At 39.2% G+C, this 16,949-nt stretch overlaps 1 protein-coding gene across 1 annotated transcript in view; it reads left to right on the top strand.

The window, feature by feature from the left end:
* The window catches only part of PHEX (phosphate regulating endopeptidase X-linked), a 93,689-nt gene extending 77,275 nt beyond the window's left edge, over window positions 1-16,414 (top strand). Inside the window, exons 16-22 of the mRNA XM_084226697.1 lie at window positions 2,881-2,935; window positions 6,010-6,077; window positions 7,445-7,575; window positions 10,486-10,551; window positions 10,664-10,768; window positions 12,904-12,980; window positions 16,184-16,414. Of these exons, the coding sequence (XP_084082823.1) occupies window positions 2,881-2,935; window positions 6,010-6,077; window positions 7,445-7,575; window positions 10,486-10,551; window positions 10,664-10,768; window positions 12,904-12,980; window positions 16,184-16,286 (605 nt within the window). The 3' untranslated portion in view covers window positions 16,287-16,414. The remainder of the gene's footprint in view (window positions 1-2,880; window positions 2,936-6,009; window positions 6,078-7,444; window positions 7,576-10,485; window positions 10,552-10,663; window positions 10,769-12,903; window positions 12,981-16,183) is intronic.
* Window positions 16,415-16,949: the final 535 nt, after the last annotated feature.

The raw sequence follows: 16,949 nt of genomic DNA, 5'->3' as shown, positions 1-16,949 counted from the left end.
AAGTCTGTCTGTCTTACTCCAGATCTGTCCTTTGCCTGCTTGAAGTCCAGCGGCATAGAAATAATCCCATTAGTATTTATTGCCTCTGCAGCCTACTATGAGCTCTCTGAGTTTTTTCATTAATTCTTTTAGGTGCAATATGCCAAGCAAAAAAAGAAACAGGCTTCACAGGGGAATTGCCTAAATCAAGGGATTCAAATCAGCACAAAATAAGAAACTGTCTGGTGATCAATCTCATGTTACAATTTCAAGGACATTCTAGGTAGAAGACATTATTATCCTTGATCCTCCCAAGGATGTAATTGTTGCTTGCCTGAAGGAGATGTTGCATAAGAAATGTTGTCAGCTCTCAGTGTGTTCCTTCTAGTGTTGGAATAGTGGACGAGCACCCTCAGTCCCTCAGTGCTGCTGACCTCTGGAGAATGGGACCCACTTGCTTTTCTAGCTCACCAAGAATCCCTTTCAAACCTAGATTTTTCTTTATTACAAACAAACAAACAAAACCAACAAAACCACAAAAAATGCACTCTCCAAACAAAACAGAACAACTCCTACTGGTGATGATGTATTCCAGTTTCCTGAGGGTTTCTGAAATGTGTAGTACGTTCTACTGTCCCCTCACTCTGCTTTGGCCAGAAAACATTCTCAGCTTCCTTTAGTGCAAACTACAGAGGTCCAGAAGCACATGTCCAGAAGCAGAAAGCACTCCTTCAACCAGCACTTTTCTCAGTGATATCTAACCTAAAATGGATCCTGACTCTGAGTAAAATAATTTCCAACATGTTGCACAGACTCAGCGCTGGAGCTTCCTACCATTCATGCACATTGACTTGTTCAGTGAAACTATCTCATGGCTTAACTCACACTGACTGTGTTCCAGCAATATTCTATGAAGACACATTTAGTGTAGCTGGATAAGTCTGAGTGAAGATTTGCACCTAATTTGCTGTAAATAATGCATATTACCACTACTGCAGACAAGTGCAAGCTCACTGCAAGTTTATACCTGGAAAAACTAATTGCAGCTCTTTAAAAGGTCTGGAGAGCCTCTTGGGGCAGTGGCAGGCTCCCAGGATTGTGTGATCATTAAACATGATTGGTGGGGTGACTGTGCTGCCTTGGTTCACACTGCCTTCAGTGTGGGCTCATTTGTTCATTTTGGCCACAGTTCCTCTCCTGGGTTGTGGTGGGAATGGGATCATTTAGAGTTAGCAGAGCCTAAGCTTTCCAAAACCTTTTCTGAATTCCAGTGTTCAGTTCAGTGTTCCAGTTCAAACTAGGCTTTCAGCTCTGAACACAGCTCTTAAGGCCTGACAAGCAATTTTCATCAGGTTGTATGTGTGTACCATTGCTGTTTAAAATGTTCAAAACATGCATAATAAGTAACATTCTCTGTACACTGGGAGGCAAGGATAGTTAGATCGGTAAAACTTTGTCCTTGACATTGGTAAAATTGTGTTTTGCAGTGCTGGAAAAGAAAATTATATGCTTGAAACAATAAAACAACATCTGGAGAAGTAAAGAAAAAAAAAACCCAGGCAACGCTCGGAAAATTTTGAAGCCCACACTTTTTATAAGCTAATTGCAGATAGGGAATGATGGCAGCCATGGAGGAGCACCAGCAAAAAGCAGCTGGGCAGGAGAGGAGGACACGCCTTGTGCCACATCACTTGGCATGAATTACACTCAGCATACTGGGTTTGTTTGGGGTTTTTTGGTTTGTTGGATTTTTTTTTTCTTTTTTTTTTTTTTTTTATTTGGAAGTAAGTTTTTAAAGACCTTGTAAGGAAAAGACAAAGATCTTGCCTGACAACTTATCTCAGATATAAAGAAATCCATAACCAAACTATCACCGAAAAACTGAATAGGGTTTGAATCAAATGAATATGGTTTTTGTATTGTTCTGGGTGTTCAGGTGATTTCTTGAAGAGGGACCCATAGGGTAAAGAAGAGTTTCTGGGAAAACAAGTGAATCACTTGAGGAAATGTTCTTCCTCAGCAAGGTGATGACCATGTGGGTAAACCTTCTGAGCAGGTGCTTTATAGATGAGAGTGTGTGACACAAGACAGTAAATTCCATATTTGGGCCTGGAAAGATGGCACTTTTCACCATCACATAAGAACTTTGACCATGGGTATATGTTTTATTTAGCAATTATTTGGGCTGTTAAACTTTTACCATGTGCAGTTCCACTGTCTTTAGTATCCTGGCACTAAAACGTCACCCCAGAATTAGAAATAAAACTGTGACTTTGAATTTGAGGAACAATTTTGTTTCCTATGTGAAACATCAGTAGCTCATCACTCGCCACAGCGTCTCCATTGCTGTTTTTTTGGCAATGGGTTAGTCTACCAGAAGCAGGTAATATCTATAATTAGACTGAGCCTACAGCTTTAATCATCTACAGATTTCCCTTACAATAGGGCCTAAGTATGTTCATATACCTCTGGTTTTCATAGACTAAATAGAATCAGGCTTGCATTTTATCACTCACATTTCTTGCTTCACTGAAGCCTCACTGAGCTAACAGTATTTTAATTCTTATTGCACTTTACCTCTGTATTGTCTATTGATCAGTCAGCACATCTGAGGGTAATCCAGGACCCTTCCTAGGAAGCCTGAGGTGTGTTTTTCACAGGAACACATGCATTCACTCAGACCTGCTTGTGGCAGGATCTCTGCTGCCTCTCTGAGATCCTCTCTATTGCATTCTACCACCCAGGGGAAAGCTCCCCTTGAAAAACCTTCTGAAACCAAACAAATGAGGTCATAAAATCTAAACCTTTGGGCATTGTGACAGCTATTCAGCTGTATTCAATTGACCTCACCAGGTTTTTCTTTCTTTCTTTTTTTTTTTTTTTTTTTTTTTGTTATTGCAGGATTCCCAGCAGGAGAACTTCAAAAGCCTTTCTTTTGGGGAACAGAGTATCCTAGGTAAGTAGAGCACCTCACTCACCTAGAACTGAGGAATAACAGGGAAAGGTATTGCAAACAGATACAGACAAAGAAGAGGGTGAGGAGAAGAAGGCTGTGGTGCTGAAGACAACTGAAAGGCAGCCCCTAGGAAATCTGTGCTGTCCTCCTGTAGGGCAAACTTGGTCCTTGGGTTGTGTGTTCTCTCCTGCTGTATCCTGCTTTTGCCTCTGGAAGGGCTGACTTTGAGAAGTGCTGCTTTGTGTGATATTTTCTTACCCTTGGGAGCTGTATGTTGCTGTTGTCTTAAACTGATGACTGATTTCTCCCAGGAATTGCTAATTAAGTGCACCCAAGTGGAAGTGTTTCAATGCTACAGCATGCAGATGCAGCAGTGTGCACATGGCAGGTATTAAAGGGAATAGTAAATCAGATAACTAACACTTCCTGAGCAGAAGTGAATGCCCTGAGAAGCCAATTATTGTCAGTGTATTGTTCACTTTCTGCTAATATCTAAGATTAGCAGTGGGCCCTTGTCTGTGCCTGTTGAGGTGCATGAGAATATCTTTGTGTGCATAAGAGATTGCCTGAGATTGCCTGAGCAGGCCCATGTGCCAATGTAGCTGAGGAAGGGTAATTATAGGTCACATACATTAAATTTTGAAAAATCACTTCTTTTGTGCAGTTCAATAGCTTTCTATTTTAGGGTAGGATAAGACCATGAAAAATTTCTGGTGGCAGTTTCTGAAAGTTATTTTGCAGTTATATAAGGCCAGTTTCTTGTGAAACATATCCTTAATAAATCATTGTTTAAAAAAAAATCAAACTTCTTGAACCTTCTGTGTTTGCCATCATCCGGTCTGGATTGTGTCCTCATAAACAGGAAATTTGGCAATATATGTAGAAAGACATGTTCAATTTATGAGCTAATTAATTTGTATTCAAAGAGTATTCTCGTGGGCCAGGTGACTTTGTAAGTGGTAATTGGGGATAGAAGAAAGTCCTTTCTTGTTAAGGTGAACTTATTTTCTGTTGTAGCTATTGCAGACCAGCTTTGCTTTCTGATTTCTCTGTATTCTGACCTTCTGCCATAGTGATAAAACTGTGGTTCTTTCAAAGTATTATACTTTGCTCATTTCTCTTCCTTAAAGGTTACCTTAGCTTAAATTGGTTTTGCTTGAGTACATATCAAAATGTGATTTAGTAAACAAATGTAGCTGGTTTATATCAGACAACAGATTGCTTTTGTCCTTGAAATATTCTGGGTGTTTTCTGTCTGCTTAGAAGAAACATTACATGGCAGTGGAACAGATAAACCATCAAAAAGTCACCAGCGCCTGCTGTAAAACTAATTTAGCAAATATTTAACATTTTGTGGCATTTTAGTGTCCAGTTCCAGCACAACCACCAAAACCCAGTTACATCTATTTGCAGAAAGCAAAGCTTACTTATCACTTTTACATCTCAGTACATTAAATAAAATAACACTCAAATGCCACCATTCACAATTGTGAGTCTTCAGTGCCATATATATTGAAACAGAGACTTCAAACTCCCTGACCTCATAGCTTCCTTACAGTTCTGAGCCTCCCCAGTTCCAGAAAGGTCTCCTTTAATGTGGTATTTGCTGGGCTGCACCTTTCCCTTCCATCTCTGTCCTACTGTGCCCAGAAGGAAAAAAACATGAACAGAACTGGGACAATTTCTGGGAAAAATGTTGAGCTGGACAAAATGCTGCATTGGGGTTCACAGATTCAAAGGCCAAAATTCACTGCAACCTTAACCCCATCTTTTAGGAAAGCTCCAGGGACTGGCAGAAGACCAGCCTGTTCTTTGTCCCTGCCCCTCATGGTGACAAAGAACCTTAGAGGAAAAATAAGATGTATTTAGTAATAGGACTTGTTTCTTCTAGATCTCTTTACATGTTTTGTGCCATTATTTTTATACTTCTCCAGCTGCAAAAGATCCTGTATAACCCCTTTACTTCAGATACGGAAAACAAGTCTTACATAGTGCAGTTATTAGGGGTAATTATCCCTGTGTGCTACACAAGATTACAAACTTGTCACACAAAAGGAAGATATTTCTATTGCTGAAACATATAATTTTAACCTGCATTTTTTTGGAGATGGTTTGTAACAGTACTTGGGCCAAAAAGCAGCAGGGGAGATTTTAACACATGCAAAGTACCATTCAGGAAAGAAAAAAAACAAAGTGAAGGATTTTCATGGGAGCTGAGGGAATTAGATGATATAATAGTTTTTGGGCATGACTGAGATGAGCAATTAGTGCACTATGGATCATTAGGTCCAATAATGTTATTTCAAAACCCTCTGCTTTTCTTCTATTTCAATACAATCTCTTAGAAATACTATAAGCTACTTTGAAGTATAGCATCTCAATAACTGAAATAATTAAAATCACAAAAAGTGACTCCACAGATGAAAGATACATTGAAGAAATCACCTACCCCCATGATACCCGCTGCATTTGGTGTAAAAAAGGCCTGAGCTTTTCCCTCTTTCATCCCTATTTCTCCTAAAAGCATGCTTATTGGGATATAATAAGGAAGATATAATTAATTGTCAGTCAGGAATACAAAGTATTTCTTTTTACTCTGTTTCCCAGGTGCCTTAGATCTGACTGTGTATCACATCCCATCCCAGGGCAGGTGCAAAGGAATTATATGACCTTTCTTTTTAAAACTGAATGGAGATCTGTTAATGCTTTACAAAAGATAGTCTTTGTTTCAGAGTAGGTACAGCTATAATTTTGTCCTGTTCCCAGTCAGAACATTCAGAATTCAGTCAGCTGAAGGAGGGTGGAGCTGATAAGGGATTTGGTTGGAAGAGTGAACCATCACAAAGCTTTCAAAGTTTTAGATTTAATGTTACTGTTAAACAAGAGTTTAACATTAAGACTTTCTACATCTTTAAGTCAAAATTATGTAGGTCTGATTTTTAGACCCATATCCTCTGCCTCCTCAGCCTATTTTAAAACCAGTAGTAATAATAATAATCTTTCCTGATGTCTTTTGTCCTTTAATGTTCATGCCTGTGAACACTTTCTGAAGAAACTGCTTCTTCGTGTTACAGGTCATTAAGTTATGGTGCCATAGGAGTGATTGTTGGCCATGAGTTTACTCATGGATTTGATAGCAATGGTGAGTATTTGACTGCACTTTGATAACTTTTTTATTTACTGAGTTGACAGATTTGAAAGCTAACTTGTACATGCTGTAGCCTTTTTATTGTTTTGGTTTTTTAATGGCGCTGAGTTGTGTGAAAAAATTGTAAAATTGTATTTATTAGATCTGTTTACGTGGAATCTTGTTTGTCTGAATTGGATTTTATTTGGTAAGAAATCCCACAAGTTTGATTCTTTCTGTTTGTCTCAAATGAAAACTAAATCAGCAAAAGATTCTGAAAGTCCTAACAGGGGGAGGGGGAAGTGGGAAGGACAAAGGGATAATTTCTGACTGATAAAAATTACTAAGAAAACTTTTCATTTCAGATTTGACATTTTTCAAAAACTAATTGCAAAAGTTTTAAAATACAATACTGGAACAAGAGTGGTATATAAAAGGTGTTGCAAAATATTAAAATTAAATTTAAAAAAAAAAAGAGAGGAAAAAAAATATTCAGAAAATGTCAATGCAATTGTCCTGACAAACTGGGTGGAGTGGGGCATTGCCACTACCTAGGTTTGGCTGTCTCAGCAAAGTGCTTTTAAAAATTGGGCTTCTGACAGAAAGTTAGGGGAGAGGGGGGAGGAGGGGGATGCAGGCAGAAAAAAACTTGAGCCTCCTCCTCTAGGGAGTAATTTTGAGTTTGTTTATGTTGTGCAATATAGAACACCTTTAAAAAACCCCAACAAACCCAAAAAACCCGCTTATCCTGGTATCCTGTTTGCAATGCTCTACAGCACTTTGTGTCAGCAAACACTCCAGGATGAAGACATTTTTCTTCATAAACTCCCACTTTGTGTAGGTGAGCACCTAATCTCCACCTTGTTTCCTGCCAGTCAGAAAGGAGCCTGAAGTTTGATTTCCTCCTTGCCAGGGTCTTACCTTCCAAATACAGAAATAAATGCATCTCTAGAGAATTTGTCACCTTGTGGAAATTTTAGAAGTTTGCATGAAATGGATTTGTTTTCTCATCAGGTGAAGATTTAATAATAAATTAGTTATCATCACATTATCAGAATGAAAGACATATGGTCTGAGGATGAAAAATGCAATTATACTTGCAAAAAAGCGAAGTGCCTCTTACACTATGTAATTATAAAATTTACAATAGAATTCATTCATCTTTACTGTATTTTTCTGCAAATGGAAACTATGACAATAAATAGAATGCCAGCTTTTCACTGCTTATTTGAGTAGGGCCAAGATTTTGCTCACTGATCCTATCCATTTTGTACACACACTCACATGAGAACATTCACCTCTCATTTCTGTGAAGGTGATAGATTCCTAAACTGTAATAGCTTTTTCCTGCAAAAACATGTTTTCTCTTTTTCCTTTTTGAGGTCGGAAATATGACAAAAATGGAAATTTAGACCCTTGGTGGACAACTGACTCTGAAGAAAAATTTAAAGAGAAAACAAAATGCATGATTAATCAATACAACAATTACTACTGGAAGCAAGCTGGCTTACATGTATGTAAACCACCAGTGACTGAAAACATTGGTACATGAGGAGTTTGGGTTGTTGTGCTTTTTTTCTTTTTTTTTAAGTTCTCTTTTTATAAATCTCAACATATTAGAATATTAACCAACTTCATTTCTCACAACAAATGATTTTTTGAGGTGAATAATTGTGTTAAAAATTGTCTGTCAGGTTTGATTAGTCCAGTCAAACACCACTACCCACAGTCTGGTGACAGGGTTAAACCATTTCTCTCCATCACATCATTTTGGAATCAGAGGAAGAGGATGAAGTCACTCAGCAGGGCTGGTCTAATTATTGTGAGCATGTTAAATGTCTTCTGGAGATGAAGTCTGTAATGAAAACTGAGCAGTCACTCTTTTAGAAAGAATGTAATAGCATGTTTTATAGATTCCTTTAACAATTCTGCCTGTTATTTATTGCAGCTATAAAATGGATGCATAAGCCCTACTTTATTTCAGATTCAACTCTTGCTATTTCTTCCATGTGTGCACACAGACCCCATTTGTAGGTTTAATCAAGGGAATATGACAGCAATAGCTCATAGAAAAGGATTGAGAAACTGCAAGGGAATTGTTTCTGGTTTGTTGTCTATCAAAGTTATGGGCTTCCCTGAAGATGTGTACATTCAAATGTGTGTCCAAAATGAGGATAAACAGGATATGTCCCAGACCTTCAGAAATGAATAGCTGAAATTCCAGTGATGTTGTCTAGGACACGATTTTGATCTTAGTTTTCAGGATAAAACACATACTCCAGTCCCCACTCAATTCTTTCACCTCTACCTACATTTTGCAAATACTAGTACATCTTTGCCTTTTAAGAATAGTGAGGCCCCATGAAATTCTTATTAACAATTCTAGCACTTTTCCCAGGCTTGTTTGTGCTGATCTCAGAGATAACAAAGCCATATTTTGGTCCAGTCTGAAGTCCAGCAACTCAGACTTGAAATACTTCATAATAATCTAATTTACAAATAAAAATTCTCACACTCATTCCTGAATATTTGTAGGACAAAAACTGTCATTACAAAAATGCCACTCAAAGAAGATCCTTGAAACCTTCCCCAAGGATGTGGCTGAGCTCTTCCCATGCCTCTGCCATTGGCTTGGCCATCCCCTTTAACTTTTGCACTGTCTCTTGAGATCAGGTAGGTCTGAATTTCCTCCCAGTGTAGATACTGCCTTTGAAGTCCATGGGCTTACTAGAGAGAACCTGTTACCCACAGCCTTGTCATCCCATCCCTTCTATATCCACAGGATGACCAAAAGCACTTTTTAGATGAGAGAAGATTTTTCCAATTTTCTGACATATTTTATAGCTTTTGTATGAAGAGCTATGCAAGTAAAGGCCTTTTATTAGTATCATTTTGGCCTGTCATTTGCATCAATACTCTGCAGGTTTTTTACCCTGTATGAATATTTTTGATGGATTAAGAAACCTATTTATTATTCTTCCTTCTCATCTGGTATGCAATAAAAATGTGTCCAGAAAAGAAACCTGATGAAAGAAAAAGTGGATATAGAAATAGCTTCAGAGTGCAATAATCACATGAAGTCATCTCATCAAATAAAGGGCTTATCATGGTCCCTGCCACAAACTCTCTGTGCAGAGTAGTCTCACATACCTGATCCCCAGCTGCCTGAGATCAGCAGAAAGAATTCTTCCACTTTTTAGCTGGCCTGTGGCCCTGTTGGGTTACTCTGATCTTGTGCTCTAAGTCAGTCTCCTTCACAAGCCCAATGCAAGTAAAACGCAGGAGCAGGAAGGCCAGAGGAAAAGTCAGCTGAGTGCATGTCTGATCCCTGGTGTCCCAGCACCTTTTGTCCTAAAAGCTTCTCTCTCTCCTCCATCTCCATCCTCCTGAGGGCAGGGCAGAGCTGACAGGAGAGGGTTGCACTTTCCTCTGCAGCTCCCATTTTTCCTGTAAGGTTGTACCCAAGGCATCAAGGTGTCCCAGTCCCACCTGGGCGCTCATCTGCGCTGAGTGTGGGGCTGTGCACAAGTCCCTGGCCATTCCCTTGTATTTTCCCCTCATTTGCCATCCTGAAATGAGTCCTGATGCCAACCCCACTGTGGCAGGGGAGAGCTGATGGCTGCAGCCGGCACTGACCTTCAGAGCCCTGCTCAAAACCGTGCTCAGTTATCTTATTCAAGGCACAGGACAGGGTAAAACTGCTTAATTACAAATACAGTTGGTAACACAAGGACCTCAGTAGGCTGGGTGAGTACAGACAATGCCACTTCAGCAGAAATTAGGATTTCTTTGTAATGATATTGCACTTGGTAATGCCAGGAGACCAGTTTCCTCACAAAGTTTATATAGTGCAGTTTCCCACAACACATTCTTGTTGCTATTGCTCCTGCTCTTGGAATCAATACCCAGGATAAGCAACAGGAATCTCCTTAGCAGATATTTTTAGAGCACTGAATATACTACCAATTTTGATTCTGACAGCTATTTTTAATTAAGCTTATTTATGTTATGACTTAGAAGTTATTTTTGCATCCCAATAGCATATAAAGAGTTATGTAGAGAAATAAATAAGCCTTTTAGATAAAAGTTTAAGAGGCTACTGGATGTCACATGTCACCAGATATAAACAGTCCTTAGGGGAAAATTACTGACACTCAGCTCAAAGATCAGGGTCTGGATTCTTAAGTGCATTCTATCTACTATATTTTGTGCTACAGAGATCTATGACCAGAGCTAGGATAGCTCATCACAGAAAATAGTTTACTGTCAGTATTCACATGGAAACCCCATTTTCTTAACCAAAGTTGGTTGAAATTGACTGAGGTGTTCTTGCCTTGTTTTACTTTTCCTCTTCTTTTTGAAGTTGATCAAGTAGAAAGTTCAGAAATGGGTCAAATGACTGATGTTCTTTCATTCTGCCAAGGTGAAAGGGAAGAGAACTTTGGCAGAGAACATTGCAGATAATGGAGGTTTGCGAGAAGCTTTCAGGGTAAGTAGATGGAAAATATCTGAAACATCGTGTTATTTTAAAAATGATAATAAAAAAAAGCTGTGGTTATCTTCACGTTGCTGAAAGGCACTTAGTATCTCTTTCTTATCAGGCATACAGGAAATGGATTACAGAGAAGAGGGGAGGAGAAGAAGAGCCTTTACTGCCAGGCCTTGAGTTCACACATAACCAGCTTTTCTTTCTGAGTTATGCCCATGTGAGTAGTAAAATGTGTTTCAAATCCCCATCTATTAACTTGAACAATGTGCAGTGCAGAGATGAGCTTGTTTGTTTTCAACAATCTGCATCACCCAAACACAGATCTTGAGAGTATAAGCAGAGACTTGTCCCACAATTATTTCTTTCTCCTACTCTCTTTGTCCTCAACCAGCCATGGTGCCAGAACTGCTGAAATGATTCTTGGTTTTGCACAGTGTTGTCACAGCAACTTTCTTTCTTTTTTCTACTTCCCTGCACTAAAAGCATCTTCCTGCATGTATTGACTCCTCAGCCTCCTTCAATTTTAACTCACACCATTTGTTCCTGTGTATGTTGTTCAAGAGAAATAAGCAGCAGTGAAGAAAGTCTTAGTTTCTTTTTTCCCATCTGTACACTAAATATGCTGTGACAAAACTTTGATAAGGGCTGTGAGATTTTTAGAAAAAAACATAGAGTGAGGGAGGATTAGAAATTATTTATTTGGGTAAACAAATTGGGGCAAACTCCCTACATGAGAAGTAAAAGGCTATAAAACTTTGCCACCAGTTGAAGGAATGAATCTTCCCAAACTGAACAAACAGGACCCAATGCAACCAGTCCTGGCTGAAAATAATTGCTCTGCTGAGAGTCAGGGTAGCAGTCTGTGGGTCTATGGCTGTTTCAGTTTGACTATATCGAACAAAGAAAACATTCCATTTTCATTGTTTATGCTGAATTAAATTTCACCTCTTGTCAGTTTCTCTCCAAGAACCCACAAAATGTGAAATAGATTATAGAGAATAGTGTGGGTGCATCACTTGGTGAGAAATTTAGGTGTTGGGATTTTTAGTATGTTGTGGATGGAAACGAGATGGAGAGCACAGGGTGTCGTCCTGCATTTCTTCTTCCTTCTTGGGTTTGGGTGGCATTTTGTAATTGGGTGGAAACGTCCTCATTGCAGCTCTTTGGCATCAGTTATTGGGTTAAAAGGGAAAATAATCTAGGTTAGTTCTTAATTGGGTAGTTTAGTCTTAAAAGACCTTGTTAACAAGAGATTGTTGGCCATTTTGTGCCTTCTAATGAAAAGCTGCTGAATTCACAGCAGTGAGACTGTTTTACTGCTAAGAAATAATAAACACTTGAGTCCAGACATGAACTACTGTCTCCAGTGCCGTCAATCCAGACCCAGAGATACCCACACTGTAGGGAACATCTAGGGGTCTTACAGGACCACTGCAGAAATCACATGCTGAGTGGTCCCTCACAGGGAGGGCACATGCACAGTGGGAGCAGTATATGCAAGGTACCCTCGAGCTCAGTCTATTTTCACAAAGCTCAAGACACTCAACAGACTTTTATAAAATGTCAGGGCTGTGCTCAGCCGGACAAAATTGCACTGAAGTCCACTGCAATCCCATGGGCAATCTGGCTTAAAGGATTTTGTTGATAGGAACATTTAATGTAGAGACTTAGGTAAGGTAGGGGCAGTTTAAAGGAGATTTTTCGTGCAATGGATACAGCGCAAGAGGGGTTATTCAGTTGTGCAAATTTTCTATCTACCCTGTTTTTTGGTCAGTTATGATTGGATTAAGTATCTTATCAGGAACAGAGAACTGGGAACTGCTGATGAAATGTGGAAGATGTGTAATTTCAAAAGAAACTGACATTCCAACATGGCATAAATATACCAGGTAATATAGCAGCAGTTCTAGAGATGATAAGCATCATTATGTGTACCTTTTACACACATTACAGAGTTTGGAGACCAAGAAGTATGTTTGGTAATTATTAAGGTGTGATGCTACAGAACAAGCTGAAAGACAAGCTACTATTATAGAGAACTTCAAAAAAAGAGCTAGTAAAGGGACTGTGATTAGATGATATGAAAGAGTATGTAGAGCAAAACAGTGGGTGGACACTGGATCCATCAGGGGATTTGAAAAACAAGAGACTATACCAAGAGAAAAACTCCAGATTGGCAAAGGTGTAACAAAGTAGGAATTTATGGTGTCTTTCCACTTTATGTATTTTATAAGTAATAGACATCTTAAGAACAGTGACATTACATTTTGCTGTACATAAAAAGTCATCCCAGATAATGTGCCTGTTTCTGTTTTTCTTAATTTTTTTTTTTATTTTATTTTATTTTATTAGGTAAGATGCAACTCCTTTAGACCAGAATCTGCGAGGGAGCAGATATATACTGGAGCTCACAGCCCTCCTCAGTTCAGGTAGTGCAAATATGGTATTTCCTCAGTGTACACACAGAATCAATCACTGCAGAACAGAAGTGCAGAAATATAGCATTTTAGGAGGGGTTTAAGAGCAAGCACAAAATTGGATTGTGCTCTTGGTTTAGATGGAAATTGAACTTCTTTTATTAGCTTATCTCTCACTATTATAAATGCTCTTCTGTAAAATTGAGGAGCTTGCATCTACCTTCCAAAGCATTTGAACCAGAACACACTCTGATCCCTGTGATGTCCTGTAATCATGGCCTGAGTACCTAAAATGCCTCATCTATCACTTTCTTTCCCTGAGCAATTCTAGTTCAGAAAACAGTGAAATATAAGGAGGGGCCTTGATTTAATCTGAGTTCATTAAAAGCTCCTGAGTCTCGACCTTGAATTACATTGATAATGCAGAGCAAAACATGCCCTGTGAGTTCAGTTCAAGACCTTCCACTGGCCTTCAAGTGACATTTTGCTTGAAGGAGCTTTGGTAGTCCAGCCATAACAGAGGGAGTCTGTCCTTGCCAAAAGGCTCCTCTAGCCACAGACACTCATGAACTCCCTGCCATGGGAAGGGGGAAGTTTTAGAGGCTAAATAGGAATTAGGAAGCCAGCGTTTATTTTTCTGCTTCTTCACCAAGAACATGTTGGTTTTGTTGGGATTCATGTTGGTTCCATTTGTTCAACTAAAAATTCTGTGTTTGCCCTTTGCCTTTGAATTTTGTTGTGGATATAACATATATCCACATATATAGAGGTACTACATTACCTCTTTATTTGGACAAAGAATGTTATATCCACAACAAAATTCACACAATACAGTGGATTATTTGCCTTCTAGAGAATCTCACCACTTTCTGTTGACTAAAAGACTGTTATACCAGTTAGTGGGGGTAAAAGTAGTGCAGTATGCAAATCTGTGTGCCTTTTAACATTGAAAATACATCATGACAATGAGGACAGGAGCATCAGGCTGACCTTCAGCCTACAGAGATATTATTTTCATAATTCCTACCCATGTTAAGATTTTGGTAAAATAACTATCTGTTGTCTTTTAAAATCCTCAGGTTTATTTACCTAGATGTTTATTTATATTTATATTCTGAATTGTTTCATAGTTACTTTCTCATGAGGTGGTGATGCACATGGAACTCTAGGGATAGAGTATTTATTAGGAAAACTCCTGAAGGCATCAGGCTATGAAAGAAAATTTCAGAGTTTATGTTAATTTGACATCTAGAAAATATAGACAAAACTTTTTCTTAGTTTTTGTGTGAGGTACTGAGAATTGGCTTCTGTTTCAGAACTGGAGAAAAGCAGTGGTGCTTGTCTCCTTGCAAATCATATCAGCTGGGCTAAAATATGATTTTATCTATTTCTCCCAACTTGGTTTCATTTATGTCCCAAGACTATTATAGGCATAACTGCAATACAGCTAACTCCAACACTGACAGCTCTTTCCGTCCAAAAAGCTCAAAAAACACTTTTAAAAGTAATCATAAAAAGTAGCAGTAAAAATTATAGAAATTAACAACACATGTCTTGTGCATAGGTGTATGCATCTGAACTACTCACACCAGTTTCTCTTCAAAGTCAAAAAGGAAATGTCATTTTAGAAGTTAATATATATATATAAATAATCTTTCAGCAGGTAATAAATTTAAATTACTTAGACTCTGCAAGTACATCTTTCCTATTGATTACCAAGGGAGGCCAGTGTGACCTGCTCAAGGAAAGGTGTCTCTACTATAATTCAATGGGATGAAATCCAGACACCCACTCTGATTTCAGTTAATGTGTGGCAAAATCAAACCATGGGTAGAAAAGTGGCATGCATGCACACATAAAGATTTTTTCACTGGATAAATTCCGGGTTAACTTGTTTTTAATTGGCAGATTTTCAGAATGAGCATGTGTCTTTGCTATTTTTGAATGCCAATTTCGGATTGAAATCCCTGGCATGGCAGGCAGAACTCCCACCAACATCAGCAGCAGCTCTGCATGACCAACTTGCTGTTTCAGTCCCTGAATATGTATCTGCAATTTTTTTTTACAGTAAAGCTGCATATCTTATTTGAAGCCTAAGCTAATTTGGTAATCTTCACTACAAAACTGACCTTTAGGCATTTTTGTGCCAGATGACTGCAAATTTTCTTACTCACAGAAAGTCTAATCAATGTAATAAGAATATTTTCTACCATGCTGAGCTACGCTGAGAAGCAAATTGTCCGCAATACAGAAAAATGCCTCCTCACTGCATAACAGAGGCAAGGTATACAATTACTATCACAGGAGATATTTTTTCTGCTTTTAACTCAGAAAACTCTTTAAAACCATTGCAAGTTTCGGGTTAGTAAATCCCAAGATGGTTGAAAGCATAGGAAAAAAACAGCAAACAACATAATTGCAATCTAGTAAAGGTAAAATAATAGTTTCTGACTGCATCAAATAATGCAGATATGAAAGCAGGAGCCAAGGATGACTGCACGCAAAGACGAAGCTCTTCTCCTATGCCTAAAGGTGCCAGTCTGCAATGCTGGCACATTGTCCTAGTTGTGTCAGGCAGGGATGTGCTGCTCTTTCAGTATCACACCACCTGTGGTAGAAGCAAGAGAGCTTGGGAGCTGTTCAGGGCAGGAGGCTCAGAAAATATATTTCCAAAATATCAGAGGAGTCGAGATGCTCACAGGTGCAAGGCTGAGCTGCCCAACAAGAGCTGTGAAGTCCCAGGGACCCAGTGTTTGTGTGTGTGGATGTGTGTGGGTGGGCAGAGCGTGCTGTTAGGAGAATCTGGAGCCTCCTGAAGCCACTGCCAGCACAACCCCAGCGTGTGCGTACATCCTCCTGCCTGCTGCACTGCAGCTGTCTGGCACGGCTGGAAGAAGAATTCCACTGTGCACAGCTACCGCTGATCTCCCCACCTGTGCTGCCAAGGGTTACATTAGAAAATTGTTCTAAAGGACACAGTATCACAAAATGAATTTGTTTTTCCTCGAGTTTCTAGCAAAGCAAGATGTTTCTCAAAGCATGAAACAATATTTGCTTCATATTAACTCTGACTGGGAGCCCTTCTCCTGAACCTTTTGGTTTTATTTGTGGAAAAAATATATGAAAGCCTGAAATGAAAACACTGAAACACTTGCAGACCTGTAGTGTTTGACAAAAGGCAATCTGCTGCACGTCAATCTCCTTTCTCTTTGCAGAGTGATCGGAGCCATGAGCAACTTTGAGGAGTTCCGCAAGGCGTTCAATTGCGCGGCGAACACGACGATGAACCGCGGGGCAGAGTCCTGCCGGCTCTGGTAGCTGTCCCTGCCCGCCCTCCTCTCGGGGAGCCTGCTGTGTGAACTGCTCAAGCCCAGTGCCAGAGCTTCAGAAGGATGCTCTGACATACGGAGAGGTGTTACTTCAGATGCGTCTTCCTCACCCATGTTGACGATCTGCATGGATCTGATCATTCCTTATTTAGAGCCTAGAAACATTCCAAGTAGAAGAGCTTTTCTTTCACTGTAATAATAAAAAGTAACTCCTTTTAACCATAAAACTACTCTGGCTCATCTGCAGTATCACTGCTGTTGATGGATAACTGCCATTATCAATTCTAATTCCTGATTTATAGTTGAGCAAAACGTAAATGCTAAAATCCAGTTTTAATCTATTGCTCTGCAGGGGTTCTGTGCAGAATGCTCCCACAATAAAATTTATTCTTTCTGGATGAAGAAATTCATGAGACCAGCTATAAAGCCAGCTCTGATCTCCTGCGTGATACTGCATTTTCATAACTTAAGCTGCCACAGCCCAGCATGCCATAAATGATGTTGCATGATGTAAAGACACAAGACTTCATATAAGTTCAGTTTAATATGTCAGATTAGTGCCTCTGCTTTTGGAACAGTTTCAAGCTGAGAAAGTACCTCATGGTATTCGTCTGTAGGACTAAAACATAAAGGATACTTGTCAGATCATGGC

This window comes from Fringilla coelebs (assembly GCF_963513975.1).
Source record: "Fringilla coelebs genome assembly, chromosome: 2".
In the NCBI taxonomy this organism is placed as follows: domain Eukaryota; kingdom Metazoa; phylum Chordata; class Aves; order Passeriformes; family Fringillidae; genus Fringilla; species Fringilla coelebs.
The sequence above is the reverse complement of the archived record's forward strand: the minus strand, read 5'-3'. Positions and strand labels throughout refer to the sequence as shown.